Source organism: Thamnophis elegans, chromosome 16 (genome assembly GCF_009769535.1).
Source record: "Thamnophis elegans isolate rThaEle1 chromosome 16, rThaEle1.pri, whole genome shotgun sequence".
Classification (NCBI taxonomy): domain Eukaryota; kingdom Metazoa; phylum Chordata; class Lepidosauria; order Squamata; family Colubridae; genus Thamnophis; species Thamnophis elegans.
In genome coordinates, this window is record NC_045556.1 from 24,937,471 (window position 1) to 24,955,352 (window position 17,882).

The 17,882-nt window shown below is 41.3% G+C and overlaps 1 protein-coding gene across 1 annotated transcript in view; it reads right to left on the reverse strand.

Annotated features, from left to right (window-relative positions):
- Positions 1 to 16,095: 16,095 nt before the first annotated feature.
- IQGAP1 (IQ motif containing GTPase activating protein 1) overlaps positions 16,096 to 17,882 on the reverse strand; it is a 111,794-nt gene continuing 110,007 nt past the window's right edge. The window contains exon 38 of the mRNA XM_032233363.1: positions 16,096 to 16,409. Within this exon, the coding sequence (XP_032089254.1) occupies positions 16,296 to 16,409 (114 nt within the window). The 3' untranslated portion in view covers positions 16,096 to 16,295. The remainder of the gene's footprint in view (positions 16,410 to 17,882) is intronic.

Sequence of the window (17,882 nt, forward strand, 5' to 3'; positions counted from 1 at the left end):
CCTAGAAAACTTTCTCCTAAGCAGATGCGCTGGGCTCAGCATTTTAATAGATTCAATTTTACCTTGAAATACATTCCAGGAGGGAAGAATTTTATGGCTGATGCTTTGTCCAGACTCCCTCAGTACAACTGTTCTAAGCTCAGAGTGGTCCAGCCTGTCATTCTCGCGAAGAGCCTCGCTGCTCCTGTTGTTACTAGACGTCAGGCAACTTCTAAGGTGGAGGTCACTTAGGACTTTCTTTCTAATCTAAAAAAGGCCCTTACTGGAGATGACTGGTTCCAACAGCACATGGATGAATGCACTATGAAGGATGAATTGCCTTGGATTGGGGCGAAGTTATATGTTCCTGTGTCCATTAGACCCATTGTTCTTCAACGGGCTCATGACTCCCGGATGGCTGGGCACTTTGTGTTCGTCAAGACTCTACACCTTGCCAAGCTGCAATTTTGGTGGCCCTCATTGAAAAAGGACATTGAGAAATATGTTGCCAGTTGTCCCATTTGTGCTGCCGCTAAACACCCCCCGGGTAAGCCCCAAGGGTTACTCCAAGCGGTGGCTCACCCAGTGGCCCCGTGGAAGGAGATCTCCATGGATTTCATTGTTGAACTTCCTGAAAGTCAGGAACACACTGTTATTTGGGTTGTTATGGACCTATTCTCCAAACAGGTCCATTTCATCCCTTGCTCCAAGATCCCCTCTGCTAAATCTCTCGCTAAGATGTTCATCTCTCATATTTATCACTTGCATGGGGTGCCCGACTGCATCATTTCGGAAAGGGGTGTTCAGTTCACTTCCCTGTTCTGGAAGGAGTTTCTGAAGTGGATTGGCTCCGCCCAGGGGCTAAGCTCCTCCCACCACCCTCAGACTAATGGAGCTTGTGAGAGGACTAATTCTGTACTGGAACAATATTTACGTTGTTTCATCAACTACCAGCAGGATGATTGGGTGGATTTGTTGCCGCATGCTGAGGTGGCTTACAATAATTCCGTCCACAGCAGCACTGGTTTTACCCCTTTTCGTGTGGTGTTCAGCCAGGATTTTGTACCCATTCCTGAGATTCCTCGCGAGCAACCGCAAGTTTCGTCGCTGTCTGAGTGGAGTGATCGCCTTCGGGACATTTGGCCCTTGGCTCTCCAGACTCTGGATGCTGCGCACCGCGCTCATAAAAAACAGGCGGATAAGAAACGGACTGAGTCATATGAGTACAAAGTTGGTGATCAAGTTTATTTATCCACAAGATTTCTTCAGGCACCCCAGAAATTGAAGAAATTGGGGCCCAAATATGTTGGCCCTTTCCCATTGTCAAGATAACCCTGTTTCTGTCCGGCTCTAGTTGCCTAAGCATCTCCACCGGGTTTACCCTGTTTTTCATGTTAATCTCCTGAAGCCTCTCTGCACTTCTTCTTTGAGACCACCTCTCCCTCCTCCACCCGCTCCGCTTTTGATTGAGGGTGAGCAACATTTCAAAATTCGTGAAATTCTGGACTCTCGTAAACGGCGTAACCGTGTTCAGTACCTGGTGGCTTGGAAGCATTTCCCCCCGTCTCACACTGAATGGGTTGACGGGTCCCATGTTCGGGTGCCTCGTCTGCTCCGCAAGTTCTACTCTGCTTATCCAGACAAGCCCTGATTGTCGGACAATCTCCTAATTTTTCCTTTCTTTTGTTTTTTTCCCCTCTCCCTTACACTTTTTCTCTTTTATGTATTGTTGTGTGTCTGTTTGTTTGTGTTCTTCTGCAGGTCTGACCATCCTTTTCTGGAGGAGGGCCGATGTCAGCCTCTGCTTTGCTGCTGCTTCGGCTGCCATTGTAATGGGGAGGGGGGGCATGGTATTTGGGAGGGGAATCATGATGTGCTGGGGGAAGATGCTAGATGCTGACCTGACCATCTTACTGCACATGTGGGGGAAGGGAGTTTCCCGCCAAGGTTAACTGTCCGGCATTCCATCCTGGTGATGTCTTTTGAAGTTATCTCCCACCTGACAGTTGGGTGCATTATAATTGGACTATGGACTGGGATGCCAAGGGGAGGGGATTGAATTATACATGATATTCTTGGCTTTCGCGCCTAATTAACCAGTTTCAGCTTAGCTTTGCTACTGTTTGTTTATAATTAGTAAAAGTACACTTGATTTCAAATAAATGGAGTTGAGTGGTTTCTTTCCTGATTATTATTTTTTTTTCTGTTAAAATGTTTTTATTTTCCATTTTCCATTTTCATACAGTCACATATATACTGTGCATAAGAGCTGAGGTGGCGCAGTGGTTAAATGCAGCACTGCAGGCTACTTCAGCTGACTGCAGTTCTGCAGTTCGGCTGTTCAAATCTCACCGGCTCAAGGTTGACTCAGCCTTCCATCCTTCTGAGGTGGGTAAAATGAGGACCCAGATTGTTGTTGGGGGCAATATGCTGACTCTGTAAACCGCTTAGAGAGGGCTGAAAGCCCTATGAAGCGGTATATAAGTCTAACTGCTATTGCTATTGCTATAACCGGGGCCATACAACATTAAACAATAATCACAGCAGTTCCTCTTGTCAACAATACCCCCAGAAGTATAAATAAAGTAAAACTCAAACTCAAACTCAAATAGAAACCCAATATATCTCTTCCGCTCTCCATACACCTCTTTCTTCCGCCCCCCTCCAACTTACTATCTTCCCTCCATCATTCCCCTCTACCCTACTTCCCCTCCCCCTCTACCACTCCTCTCTCCCAGTCCACTCCCTCCCTTCCTTCTCACCCTCCCTCCCATCCTCTCTCCCGCCCTCTCTACCCCTCTTCCTTCTACCCCACTCCTCCTCCCCTTGGTGTATTTCTACTATATGTCAATGTATTCAGCTTGTCCTATTTTTACGGAGAAATTAAAGAGAAACAGTATACATGTGAAATCGCATTACGTTGAAATCTAACTCATAGTATATGTCCCCCTCCCCTCCCCCCTAACACCCCACCTCCCTCCCCCCTGACTTCCCAGAGCCCGTACATGGTGTAGATTTTTAACAAACACAGTCTAAAATATATTGAGACAAAAGAAATAAAAAAAGAGGTTAATAACATCTCTACATTGATCTTAACTTCTTCCTGTTACACTAGCTTTGAACAGTTTAACTCATTCCTGATCCTAAGCGTAGACTATCTGGAATTTCTTAGTCCCATATTTGTTTTGTATATAGTCAATCCATTTTTTCCAGTCTCGTTTATATCTCTCATTTGAATGATCTTTAAGATATGCCGATATTTTAGCCATCTCGGCTAAGTTTGTAACTTTCAATGTCCATTCTTGAGTTGTAGGCAAGTCTTCCTTCTTCCAGTATTGTGCCACCAACAGTCTTGCCGCCGTTATTAGGTGCAGAACCAAGTTAGTCTCTACCACTGTAAAGTCAGTTACATATACCTAGTAAAAATAACTGAGGAGTAAACTTTATCCTTCTTTTAAAGATATTTTGCATAATCCACCATATTTTTATCCAAAATGCCTTAACCTTTTGACAGGTCCACCATATATGAAAATATGTAGCATCGAGAGAACCACACCTCCAACATTTAGGCTGTACATTCGGATACATAGAAGCCAGCTTTTTAGGATCTAAATGCCATCTATAGAACATCTTATAAAAATTTTCTCTCAGGTTTTGAGCTTGTGTAAATTTCACATTTCTTACCCAGATTCTTTCCCATGTATCCAACATTATTGGTTCTTCAATATTTTGAGCCCACTTTATCATACAATCTTTGACTAATTCTGTTTCCGAATCCATCTGTATTAGTACATTATATATCCTCTTTATATGCATTAAGCTTTGATCTCTTATTTGTTTAAACAAATTATCCTCAACTTGGATAAAACCAATTTTTTGATCTATTTTCCACCTGGCCTGTAATTGCCCATACTGGAACCATGTTTGAACTACCTTCTTCTCTTTTAATACCTCTAAAGATTTTAGTTGTAGAACCCCCCTTTCCAAAATGAGAAGCTGTCTGTAGGTAGTTCTATCCTGTTTCTGTGCTGTATTCATATTTTCAATCGCATGTCTAGGAATTGCCCACATGGGTATCTTGTCATTTAATTTATATTAGTATTTTTTCCAGACCCGCAGTAAAGCATTTCTTAAAATATGACTTTTAAAATTCTTATCCAATTTTTTGTTGAATAACAGATAAGCATGCCAACCATATACCAGATCATGTCCCTTGATATTCAGTATTCTATCATTAGTTAAATGAGTCCAATCACTAATTACAGATAGCCATAATATAGTTTTAGATTAGGTAATTTCAAGCCTCCTCTCTCGCGTACATCTTGCATTATTTTCATCTTTACCCTCGGCTTCTTTCCTGCCCATACAAATTTGTTGATACCCTTCTGCCATTCTAAAAGATTCACATCTTTTTAAAGTATAGGTAACATTTGGAAGAGAAATAAAAATTTTGGTAGGATGTTCATTTTCACTGCCGCTATCCTACCCAACAAAGATAAGTGCAATTTCTCCCATTTTTTCATCTCTATCTGTATACTATGCCAAAGTGATTCATAATTATGCTTGTATAATTTCCGTTTGAGGTTAAACTATTAACCCCAAGATATTTGACTTTTTTGACTACCTCAAATCCTAGCATCCCTCCTAGTTCTTCCTTTTGTTTAGTATTCATATTTATAGCTAATATTTTTGTTTTTCCTAAATTTATTTTAAAACCAGACACTTGACCATATTGATTAATCGTATTCATTAAAACCATACTGGATTCCTGTGGTTGTTCCAATATTATGACCAAATCATCCGCAAAAGCGCGGACTCTATATTCTTGCTGCCTAATCTTGATCCCTTTTAAACCATCCAAGCCCCGTATTTTATTCAACAATACTTCCAAAGTTATAATAAACAATAATGGGGACAAAGGACAGCCCTGTCTTGTACCTTTTCCAATTTGAAAAGAGTCTGTTAAACTTCCATTGACTATGATTTGTGCTGTTTGCTGTTGGTATATTGCTTTAATTGACTGTAAAAAATTATCTCCTATCTGCATTTTTTGCAGTATCTTCAACAGAAATTGCCAGTTAACTCGATCAAAGGCCTTCTCAGCATCCAAAAATATGAACGCAGCAGGAATTTGATTGTTCTTTCCCAAATATTCTAATGCATTAATAATTAATCTAACATTACTTTTCATCTGTCTCCCCTGTATAAAACCTGTTTGGTCAGTGTGTATCAATTGTTGAATAACCAGCATTAACCTATTTGCTAGTATTTTAGTGAAAATTTTATAATCTACATTAAGTAATGAGATAGGTCTATAATTTTTTGGTTGGGTAGTATCTTGATCTTCTTTGGGTATCAAAGATATAAACGCTGTCTTCCAAGATGGAGGCACCTTACCTTCCGTTTGAATCTTATTAAATAATTCTCTAAGAGGTTCTACCATTTCTAACTGTAAATTTTTATAGTAAACCGCTGTCAAACCATCTGTACCTGGTGCTTTCCCTAACTTTAGTTGCTTAATTACCTGCAAAATTTCCCCCGAGGTTATTGGTTGGTTCAATTTTTGCCTGTGCTCTTCTCTAACTGAGGGTATTTTCTCTTTATCTAAGTATTTGTCTATATCTAAACCATTAATTTTATCCCCTTTATACAATTCTGTAAAAAATTCCTGAAATGCCTTTTGAATCTCCTCCTGTTGAAACACCTCCTTCCCTCTATAAATCAGTTTGGTTATATTTCGAGTTTTCCTTTTTTTCCTAATCTGATACGCTAACCATCTGCCAGGTTTGTTTGCGTTACAGAAAGTATTGTGTTTTGCATATAATAAACTAGTGGCTACCTGGTCAGAGATCAACATGTCAAATTGAGATTTTAATATGGTAATTGCTTCCTTAATCTTTGTATCACCTGGATTCATTGTTAACTCCAACTCTTTCCTCTTAATTTCCTCTTCCAATTCTGTTCGTTTTAGCCCTTGTTTATGTCTATGTATTTTATTTATATTCATCAGCACCCCTCTCATATACGCTTTGCTTGCATCCCATACGAATTTCATAGGTGTACCCTTATTCATATTCAAAACAAAGTATTCAGATAACAATTTTTTACAATCATTAATGTACTTTTCATATCTGAATAAGTTTTCATTTAATCTCCAAAACCTTCTTGCCTGCACTGCCCTTCCCAATTCCATCCAAACTGGGTTATGATCCGAAAGGACCCTAGCTGCAATCTTTGTCCTCTTCACCCTAGAAAGCAAATCATTAGTGATTAGTATAAAATCAATCCTTGAAAGGGATTGATGTCTATCAGAAAAGAAGGTGAAGTCATATTCCTCTGCGTTTCTTTCTCGCCAAATATCTCTCAATTCAAAGTCGTCCATCATGTCAAAAAAAGGTTTGGGTACCTTAGCTCGCATTTTGGTGTTTGGGCGAGAGGTCTTCTTATCTCTTTTAGTGTCTATCACACCGTTCCAATCACTCAGTAGTATACAAGACCTATAGTCCCACTGTACTAATTTAGCATGAAGATTTCTATAGAATCCGTCTTGCTGTTGATTAGGAGCATAAATTCCCAAAAGTAATGTCTTTTTCCCTTCTAAGATTAGATCTAGCGCGATATATCTTCCAAAGGGATCTGCTTCAATTAGCTCAGCTTTGATGTCTTTTCTTAAGTATACGACTATACCATTTTTCTTTTCCATAGCAGAGGCTGCAAAATGTTGACCAAGTTTTGAGTTAATCAAATATTTTTGATCAGTTGATTTGATATGAGTTTCTTGCAAACAAATTATATCATTCTTAAACTGTTTAAGATAGTGAAATATTTTCTTTCTCTTCTGTGGAGAATTCAGTCCATTGATGTTCCATGTTAAAATCTTAGTTGTCATCTTTGGTTACCTGAAGCTTTTTTAGAGCCTCCTGCATGGCCTGTTTAACCTTTGGCCTAGCTCCTCCCACAGCTTGTGAGCTTGTTGCTGTAACTCCTTGATCGATGGCCGGTGATTGTTGAGGTTGTTGCCTTTTAGCTTGTTTTTCCATTCATCTGGTAATAATACGGCTGGGTCTTTGTTTCATAACACCTTGCCCTTCTGGGGAGGGGAAATGATACATCTTCTCTGGTAGTTGTGTGGTTTGCTGTCTGTCTTGTCCTTCTTGTGGTCTTTCTCCAGATCCAGAAGGGGCAGGGTGTCCCACCTTTAAAAATATTGTGATAAAAATCTCGGGCTTTCCATACGGAGTTGAGACGATATCTTTGCCTGTCAAATGTAATTATAATACCAAATGGTGCGTCCCATCTGTACTGTATCTGACGGTTTCTGAGTTCTTCCACTAAAAAAGCATAGTCTCTCCTGGCTCTTAGCATTTGAGGTTGTATTTCTTTCAAAACAGTCAAATCCTGGCCCCCAATTTGGAGCCTAGTGTTATAAGACTCTTGTAGTATCATGTTTCTGAGCTCTCTTGTAGTGAAATATATAACTATATCTCGGGGGAGTTGCTTCTGTTTTGCCACCCAAGAATTAACGCGATAAATTTTATCGATCTGCCAGTCAAAGTTAGACTCCGGTCTTCCCGCCAGACAATCAAAAGCTTCTGAAAAAATCTGTTTCAAGTTCTCCTGTTTATCCTCACGCAACCCCCTTACTCTTAATGCCAGCTCCATCTGCCTGTACTGTATCATAATAATTTCTTTTTCAGCGTTTTCAACTTTTTGTTGCACCACCTCAGTTTTGGATTTCAAAATAGTATTAGCTTCGTTAAGATCCTCTAGACTATCTTCGATTCCAGAAACATGTTCTGTCAGTACAGTTACAAGTCCCAGCATATCATCTTTCATTTTAGCAACCCTGGTATCAATTTAGTTCTTTTATCTCCTCTTTTATCTCCCCTTTTATTTCCTCTTTGAACTCTTTCAGTTTGTTTTCCACTTTGTTTGTCAGTTTGTTAGTCAGCATGTTATGAGCTTTGCTGATTTCTCTCAGAAAGAGTTCTGTCGTTAGTAACTCTCCAGTAGGGGGCATAGATTCCCAAGGTGCCTGATTATTAAATGAAGTCGCAGCTGACACTGGGATCGAAACTTAAAACTTTAAAAGTTCCCCTCGCTTTTTGCCAACTGGATGGTTCTATTGCTGGAGGGAGCCCTGCTCATTTTGTAACTGAGCCTATTGATATGTGGATGGGAACCCACGAAGAGGCAATAAGTTTTATTGTAGCCCCAGGAATGGACCGGCCCCTTATATTGGGATTACCCTGGCTGCGTAAATGGAACCCGCGCATAAATAGGAGGAAGGGTTGGTTGCGCATCTGGTCTGCTACACCCCCTGAGCAGGAAGGAGGGGTTCCACAACCAAATAACACAGACCCCAGCCTAGCAGCCAGAGGGCAAGAAAAAATTGAGGGGGAGGAAATAATCCCAAGAGAGTACTGGGACCTGAAAGATGTTTTCAGTGAGAGGTCTTCTGATAAATTACCCTCACACAGGGCCACCGACTGCAGCATTGATATTCTCCCTGGGGTGAAATTCCCTAAACCTCAGATTTATTCAATGACCCCTAGAGAAATGGACGAATTGAGAAAATTCATTGACAAAAATTTGGAAAGGGGATTCATTGAACCTGCTAGGCCCCGGGTTGCTGCTCTGGTCTTATTCAGAGAAAAGAAAGATGGCTCCTTTCGTTTATGTGTGAATTTTAAGAACCTGAATGTGGTATGTGTCCAGAATCTTTACCCATTACCGTTAATGAAGGACATGTTCGCCCAGCTGGGTAAAGGAAAAGTTTTCACAAAGTTAGATCTACGAGAAGCCTATTACCAAGTCAGCATTAAAAAAGGGGATGAGTGGAAAACTGCATTCAATAGCAATAGCAATAGCAGTTAGACTTATATACCGCTTCATAGGGCTTTCAGCCCTCTCTAAGCGGTTTACAGAGTCAGCATATTGCCCCCAACAACAATCCGGGTCCTTATTTTACCCACCTCAGAAGGATGGAAGGCTGAGTCAACCCTGAGCCGGTGAGATTTGAACAGCCGAACTGCAGAACTGCAGTCAGCTGAAGTAGCCTGCAGTGCTGCATTTAACCACTGCGCCACCTCGGCTCTATTCAATTACCCTCTTGATTGTTTTCAATTTCGCATTATGCCATTTGGACTACAGGGGGCACCAGCCGTTTTCATGCAGTTAATTAATGAGGTTTTGCATAACCACCTTTACAAAGGCGTGATGGTCTATCTTGATGATATCCTTATTTACACGGAAACATGTGAGGAACATGTGAAACTAGTTTGTACAGTGCTGAAAAAACTTCGGGCAGCAGAACTGTATGCTAAATTGTCTAAATGTGAATTTCATCAGAAGAAGGTGGATTACCTAGGATATCACATCTCCTACGAGGGGATAGAGGTGGACCCAGCAAAGGTCCAAGCAGTCACTGAATGGGCGGCCCCCCACACCTGCAAACAGTTGCAAAGTTTCTTAGGTTTTGCTAATTTCTATCATCAATTTATTCCTTCATTTGCCAGAATTGCCCTGCCGATTACGAACCTCCTAAAATCAAAGGGGGAGGCGAAACCTAGACCGGGTAAACCTTTGAACTGGACTATGGAATGTCAAGCTGCGTTCGAAAAATTAAAATGACTTTTTGCAGCTGAACCAGTTTTGAAACACCTGGACATGGATTCAGCAGATGCTAGCGATGTTGCATTGGGGGTGGTGTTGCTTCAGGCTAATGCTAATGGAAAGTTACAACCCTGCGCTTACACCTCTCGGAAGGTAACCGAGACTGAGGCGATGGGCTATATGGGAAAAGGAGACTTTTGCAGTCAGGTGGGCCTTGATGACCTGGTGTCGTTTTTTGGAGGGGGCTAAACACCCTTTTGAGGTGTGGACTGATCACAAAAATTTAAAGGCATTAAGGACCCCCCGGAAATTATCCCCCAAACAAATGAGATGGGCACAACACTTCAATAGATTCAATTTCACTTTGAAGTATATCCCAGGAGGGAAGAACTTTATGGCTGATGCCTTGTCCAGACTTCCTCAATATAACAGCTCAAAGCTTAGTGTCGTCAGGAAGAAGGCGGGGCTTAGCAGTGAGAAGACGGATTTTCAGGCTATTCCTGAAATTCCCCTATTCCGAAGCACTTGGACGGTCCCTTTTTGGACCCAAGCTGTCCCAGAGAGACAGTGAAAGGTAGGAGGAGATCCAGTGACCCCAGAGACGTTTGCAAAGTCTCTGGCAGCTTGGAATTTAACCTCCTTTGCCAGTGACTTCCAGATTAGCCATAAGGCTAACTGAAACTGCAGATAGCTCCAAAGAATGGCGAAGTGTTTCCAGCTGGTAAGATGATTTTATTACTCAGAGAAAGACAGTCCGCATAAAAATTCAAGCTAATTTAAATCAAAGAACAGAAGAATCTAGCGGCGATTCTGATCTCTTTATTGGTTTATGGATGGTGGTTACCCTATTTTTTAAATGTTTTAAATGCTATTTACATGGACAAAGGATAGATTACTCCAACATCTCCTCTGATCCTCTGCAAGTGGGGTGTAAACCAATTCACTATAATTTGGCTCCTTACAACTTGATACTTTTATTGCTTGGCTGGATTGGTCTAAGATCAGATAAGATTGTACAGCTCCCAGCTTGTTTTTACTTGCAAATACCTCAGAGTTTCCAAAGAAAAAATATTAACTGCGTACAAAGATGGCTATTCAAGCCTCTATTCAAATGATTTCTTCGGCACTACAAAAATTATCTGCCACACATGATAGAATTGAGAGGAAACTGGATTATCTGCTGTTTCTAGCAACAAAATATGAAGGAAAAGATGAGAATGTTGAATGTTTGAATGTTCTTCAAATACAAACGAAGGATGTCAGAGATAAAGATTTTCAACTTGCTGATATTCGGGGCAACTGGTTTACCTCTGAGGGAGAAAAAAATGGAATGTCTGAAGGGGGGCAGCCACACAGAAGATTTACTTCGAAAGACAGGGCGCAGGAGGAGTGAGAAGCATTAAAGAATTTATACTTTATGAAATACCATCTGCAAAACTTTTGATACCACCACTGAGAATTAAAGACAAGCTGATAAAGGAAATAAATGGAGGACAGCAGCATTATATGAGAGGCACCATAAGCAAAAAGGTGCAAAGATTTTTTTGTATGGACTTGCTCATAAAGATGTTTGGAGAACTCGACCCACGAATGGCAACAGGATTAAGGAGGTTTTGTTACTGGAGAGACACAGGTTGATAGATGGAAGAATACAATTTAAATCTAGCTAAACCTAGTTAAATTCATTTGTAATAGATATAGTTGAATAATAATTGATAATGACAGTAAGGTATATAATGCTGAGTTGCTATGATAAATAATAATTGGATATGAGAAGGGAAGGTTAGAAATATTCTTGGACTATATATAAAGGTTATTAATCACAATAATTATTACTATAAAAAATAAAATAAAACTATATACAGTTAAATCTTAATATGGGGAAAATGCTATGATATACAATATAATTACATAAAGAAAGGAGAATGATAATAAACTATATACATGGAGGATGGAATTTTTGGTATTAAATATTATAGATGTTTAGCTAAAACAGGATATGAGGATTTGATGTCAATGAAGGATTTTATAAACAAGTAAATGAAATGCTAGCATGTGGGTATGGATTAAATCTTTGGCATAGTTAAGGATGAAGGATGTTTAAACAACTGTAGTCAACTAAAAGTGGAGGTATGATGATGTTAATATGGTAAACATTTGAGTTAAGATATTTGAATTAATATGAATTAATGGAAGAGATGCACAAAAACTTGTTGTAACCAGCTGATATACTTTTTTATAACATATACTTGTTGTGTTTTTTTTCCCCTCTGTCTTGTTTTTTGTTCTTTTTTTGTCTTGATTCCCCCCCCCCCCTTGTTGTGGGCATGTGTTGTTTATGTAACAAAAAAAAATTATTAAAAAAAAAAAAAGCTTAGTGTCGTCCATCCAGTCATACCAATGAAAAGCCTCGCTGCTCCGGTTGTCACCAGAAGCTAGACCAGTTCTAATTTGGAAGTCACAAAGGACCTCGTTGCAAAATTCAAGGAGGCCCTTGAAACTGATGAATGGTTTCACCAACATACCGATGAGTGCACCATGAAAGATGGTCTGGCTTGGATTGGGGCTAAATTATATGTTCCCGTAACTATTAAGAGCCTGGTTCTTCAACGTGCTCACGACTCACGCATGGCTGGGCATTTTGGTTTTGTAAAAACCCTGCATCTCATTAAAAGACAATTTTGGTGGCCCTCAGTAAGAAGGACATTGAATCTTATGTAGCCAGCTGCCCCACATGTGCTACGGCGAAGCGGCCTCCGGGGAAACCGCAGGGATTGCTCCAAGGATGGCCCATCCTGAGGCACCGTGGAAGGAGATATCTATGGACTTCATTGTTGAATTACCGAAAAGTCAAGGAAATACGGTAATTTGGGTTGTTACCGACTTGTTTTCCAAACAGGTTCATTTTATTCCTTGTTCCAAGATCCCATTCGCTAAATCCTTAGCTAAGTTGTTCATTACACATATATATCGTCTACATGGAGTGCTGGACCGCATCATCTCTGATAGAGAGATCCAATTTACCTCCTTATTTGGAAGAAGTTTTTGAAGTTGATAGGCTCCGCCCAGGGCCTAAGCTCCACCCAGCACCCTCAGACTAATGGGGCTTGTGAGAGGACTAATTCTGTTCTGGAGCAGTACCTCCGATGTTTCATCAATTACCATCAGGATAATTGGGTGGAATTGTTGCCTCATGCTGAGGTGGCATATAACAACTCAGGGCATAGCAGCACGGTATTTACCCTCTTCAAAATAGCGTTTGGACATGATTTTGTGCCTATTCCCAAGGTGCCTCGAGAAAAACCACAAGTGCTGTCCCTATCCAAGTGGAGTGACCAACTCCCGAGAGATGTGGCCCTTGGCATACCGAGCGCTGCATGCATTGGGCACATAAGAGACAAGTGGACAAAAAGAGAACGAAGCCAAGGGATTATAAAGTTGGCAATCGTGTATATTTATCCACCAAGTTTCTCCAGACCTCACAAAAGTCTTAAGAAATTAGGTCCCAAGTATGTTGGCCCGTTCCTGATTGTCAAAGTCATAAACCCTGTGTCCGTACATCTGGAGTTGCCTAAATATCTTAACCGTGTGTATCTGGTGTTTCATGTCAATCTTTTGAAGCCAGAACGTACTTCTCCATTGTGGGGGCCTTTGACAGCTCCACCGGCCCCTCTTCTGATTGATGGAGAACAACATTTTGAAGTTAAAGAAATTTTGGACTCTAGGAAACGTAGAAACCGCGTTCAGTATCTTGTCTCATGGAAACACTTTCTTCCCTCGCATGCTGAATGGGTCGATAAGTCCCATGTGCGGGCTCCTCGGCTCCTATGTAAATTCTACCCTACCTACCCCGACAAGCCTTGACCTCGATTTCTTTTTCCCTTCTCTCTTCTTTTGTTATGTTGTTTGTCTGTGTTCTTTTGTTTCTGCAGGGATGATGTCCTTTTTCCTGAAGGAGGGCCGGATGTCAGCCTCTGTTTTGCTGCTTTTCGGCTGCCATTGAAATGGGGAGGGGGGGCATGGTATTTGGGTGTGGGAAATAAACTGTACAAGAAGACTGTTAATTGGGAGTTGTTCTCACCATCTACTGTGCATGTGGCAAGGAGGGGAGTTTCCCGCCAAGGCCAACTATCCGGCATACTAACCTGATTATGATTTTTGAAGATGTCTCCCACCTGACAGCTGTGGAGATATTGGATTGGACTATGGACTGGGGTTACCAAGGGGAGGGGAATGAGTCATGTATTGATATCTAATGCTTTCGCGCGCTTTTGCTCAGATCCAGTTTTGCTTAGCTTCTATTTACTTATAATCAGTAAAAGTACTCTTAATTCTGCAAAATGGAGTTGAGTGATTTCTTTCTTGGTTATTAAGTGAAGCAGCCTTGACACCCTCATTTATTAACTGCATGAACACTGCTGGGGCTCCCTGCAGTCAGAAAGGCATCACTTTGAAGTGGAAGCTGCCTAGGGGACAGTTGAACGCTGTTTTCCACTCATCTCCTTCCCTTGGTAGTATGTCTTTCAGGTCTAGTTTGGTGAAAACTTTTCCCTTGGCCAAGTGAGATAGCATGTCTTTCATGAGGGTATAGGTTGTATACGCACACTGCATTGATTCCTCCAAAGTCCACACATAGTCTTATGGTTCTGTCTATTTTCTCTTTGAAGAGGACTGGCGCCGCAACCTGTGGCTTGATGAATCCCAGTGCTAGGTTTTTGTCTATGTATTTGCACATTACTTGCATTTCCCAGGGTGTCATGGCATACAGTTTGGGTTTGGGTAGTTTCCCCCTGGGATGATTTCGATGGCATAATCTGCCTCACTGGGGAGGGGGCGGCAGAATATTGCACTTGGTCTCACTGAATACTTCTGGAGGTCCTGATATTCCCCTGGGATCTGTTCAGTCTCTGGTCAGTCCCCACTTGTCTAGCCAGGAGAGTCCCAGTATGACTGCATCTATCATTTTGGAGACTATTATGAATCAAATTACTTCCCAGTGATCCACTAGCTCTAGTCTCACTGGTTTGGTCAGGTGGGTGGCATAGGCTCCCTGTAGGAATGAGTGAGATGTAGGAATGAGAGGAAAGGTTACGTAAAAACATGCACAGCAAACAGCCATGATCTGAGTGGCTTTTTACCTTTTAACCTATGAGCTCACCTAGCAGAGATAGGTCATACCAGGGAGTTATGTGAGATTCAACTCTGGCTGGGATGGAGTTTAGAGATTGACAAGTAAAATGTACCGATAAGATGCTGTTGCTACCCCTGCTTTTGCTTTGCTTGTTAAAACTATAAAAGCCAAATAAACTCTGCGTAAGGCAGACAGACATTTTGGACACAACCTGCTGTGATGGATTTCTGAAACCTACAGCTCCCCCCATTAGGGACCCATCGACCTGTTCGAACCGGATTGGGTGGGCCAGTCTTTTTGCTCTGATCCCTAGTTTCAGGACTGTGGTCAGGTTGATCAAGCATCTAATGCAGCCTGAGTCTGTTAGGGCTTGAAAATCCGCCTGGCTTCCTGTCTTTGGGGCTGTGAGGCGTATTGGAAAAAGGAAAGGTATAACAACCACCATAACAACATTCCTTCTCAGAAAGTCAAGGTCGTCTTGTCTCTCCATGGAGGTGGATGGAAGGATTCTTCCTTTGTGGCAAGGATTGATTGGGCCATGGGATGGATATGTGGGTGCTGGGGCAAAGATCTTGAACTTTCAACTGGGGAAAATCTGGAAGTTTTCAGATTCGTGTTTCCCCAGATGTGCCAATATGACATCTCTAATAAAATAGAACTTTGAGGAAACTCAAGCCTTGAAGTCTTCTTTAGTTGGGGGTGTTACTTGGAACCCTAACAAATTCGTGATGATGGGATCAATTGTTTTGCTGCGATGTCAGCTCCGCCTCTCTGCATTATATAATTCTAAGTGCTATTGCTAGAAGGGGGAGGGGAAAAGGGCAGTCAAAAATCTACCCAAAACTGTAGCAGGCAAAGCCAAAAAGGGAGGTGGGAAAGATCAGCTTCAGGGTGACCCTCAGGCCCCTAAGGAGTACTGGACTTACAAGAAGTCTTCAATGAGAAGTGGTCAATGCACTCCCACCCCACTGGCCAACTGACTGTCTCATAGAAACACAACCATACAGCTTCTTTTCCAACAGGAAGTCACCCAACTTGTTTTTCACATTGAACCCAAATGTTCGGTATTTAAAAATCTGGGATTGGAAATTTGTTTCGCTTTGCCTTTTTTGTTGTATGGCCTTGTACTTGTACTATTTTCAAGATAAGGAGATTAAAATATTTTGGGTGGAAAAAGGAGAGAGATATCTGTAGTTAAGCTTGCCACTAATAAAGAAAAAATCCACACACACTGTATTTGATAGAAAGTTGAATATTGGTAATAAGTGATATTTCTCTTCATTTTGTTTCAGTTGTCTGGTTAGCACACTAGGAATTTTGCTTGACCTCTCGTTTTTTTTCTGTCTGGAATAAATACTCAAATGAGCAAAAAAGGTGTTAAGAATGATTTAATTAATTGTGACTGTTTAGCAAGTACTTGGGAAACAATATGCAAGAAATGTGTGCAGCAAAGTCAAAATGAGATGCCAATAGCTGGAGATTCCATACTGAGGACAGAGGTCCTATGCAGGATTTAACCACGCGCCCACAGGAAAGGAAGCTGCCTTCAAATACTTTCCAGGAATGGGACTTACTTCCCATAGAATTTTTTGTTCAAAAGGAAAATAAGCAGGTTAACATTTACTTTTGCTCGGTCAAATAACTTCATGACAGCTACACCTTCATATTGCAGCTGCAGCAGATCCTGTGAGAGAGAGGGAGGGAGGGAGAGAAGTTCACATAGTTTATATTTAATACATGTATAATTTGCTGAAACAGGAGCAAGCACACGTGCTGGAAACCAGAAAAGCAGCCGCCCAGTGCGCATACGCACACTGGAAAGATGACCTACCAGTTTCAGGCACGCACCCCGGCCACCTGGTCTTCCAGTTTCTGGCACCCATGTGCATGTGAAGACCAGCTGGCCAGTGCATATATGTGTGCCGGAAACCAGAAGATCATCTTCCCGGTGGGCATATGCGCACAGGGTGGCTGCTGTTCCCATTTCTGGCACTCCCAGCTGGCTGGTGCGGAACCGGAAAAGCAACAGGCGACAGTTCATGTGCCCGGAGAGATGGCTCTGTGTGTGCCATAGGTTGGCCATCACTGATATATTGCATACCACAATAGTATCAAGTCACCTGCACCATGAGTTTGTTTCTTTTTGCAGGTTCTTTTTAGAGTAAAAAAAATTATGTAAAAGTGGGAGATTTTTATTTCAATATATATTTGAAGAAAGAGAAACAAATAGTTTTAAAAAGTATCATTTTGGCTGTTCATTCATGTGGAAGATTTTGGCAGTTTTCCAGAAGAAAATTTCAAGTTAATAATTTTAAAATGTATTAGTTGATTTAAAGTTTTCAAAATTTAAAAGTTTTAAGGTTTAAAAATTTAAAATTTGAGAATCCCTTTTTTGGTTGGTGGCTGTGGTTTGCGCTTAGCTTTGTTTCTACCTTCTCTACTCTAGGAAATTATGCCTATTTTTTTCTATCCTTTTTTCTGTCTTTATATGCTCATTTTTCTATCTTGTTCTTTTAAACTTGCTTTAACCTTTCCCCCGGACAGAGACCTGGAAATTTCATCTGCGTGCAAATGGGGCGCTTTGGAAACTGACCATTGGCTTATTTGAAGTGTCCTTTTCTGTACGCTGCTTGGAGAGTCCAAGCATGGGTTAAATTCTGCCTGACTGCCCTGGACTGAATTGAAAGATCTTTAGCCACACCTCCTCTTCCGGCTCCTCAGATTTTTTCAATGAAGGCATGGACCTGTAACACTGTTCGAAGGTGGTTCCATTGATTCTGTCATTAGTTCAAGTCAAATAGATTGCCTAAGTCAAATTCGGAAACGAAAATCACAAATCCACATCAAGTAAGTCCAAATCAGATACAAATGGAAGCTGTGAGAGAGAGACCCTAGGGTGGGATTGGATTCTCCTCGCAGCGTACAGAAAAGGACCCTTCAGGTAAGCCAATGGTTATTTTCCTGTAAGCTACTTGGAGAGTCCAAGCATGGGATGTACTCAAGCTAAATGTCACTAGGGCTCTCCAGAGGCATGGATACCCTGAAGGACCCATCTCCCAAACGCTGCTTCCGCTGATGCAAACTTGTCCAATTTGTAAGCTTCAACAAATTGGGATGGTGAGGCCCGTGTAGCCGCTCTGCAGATCTCTTCTATGGG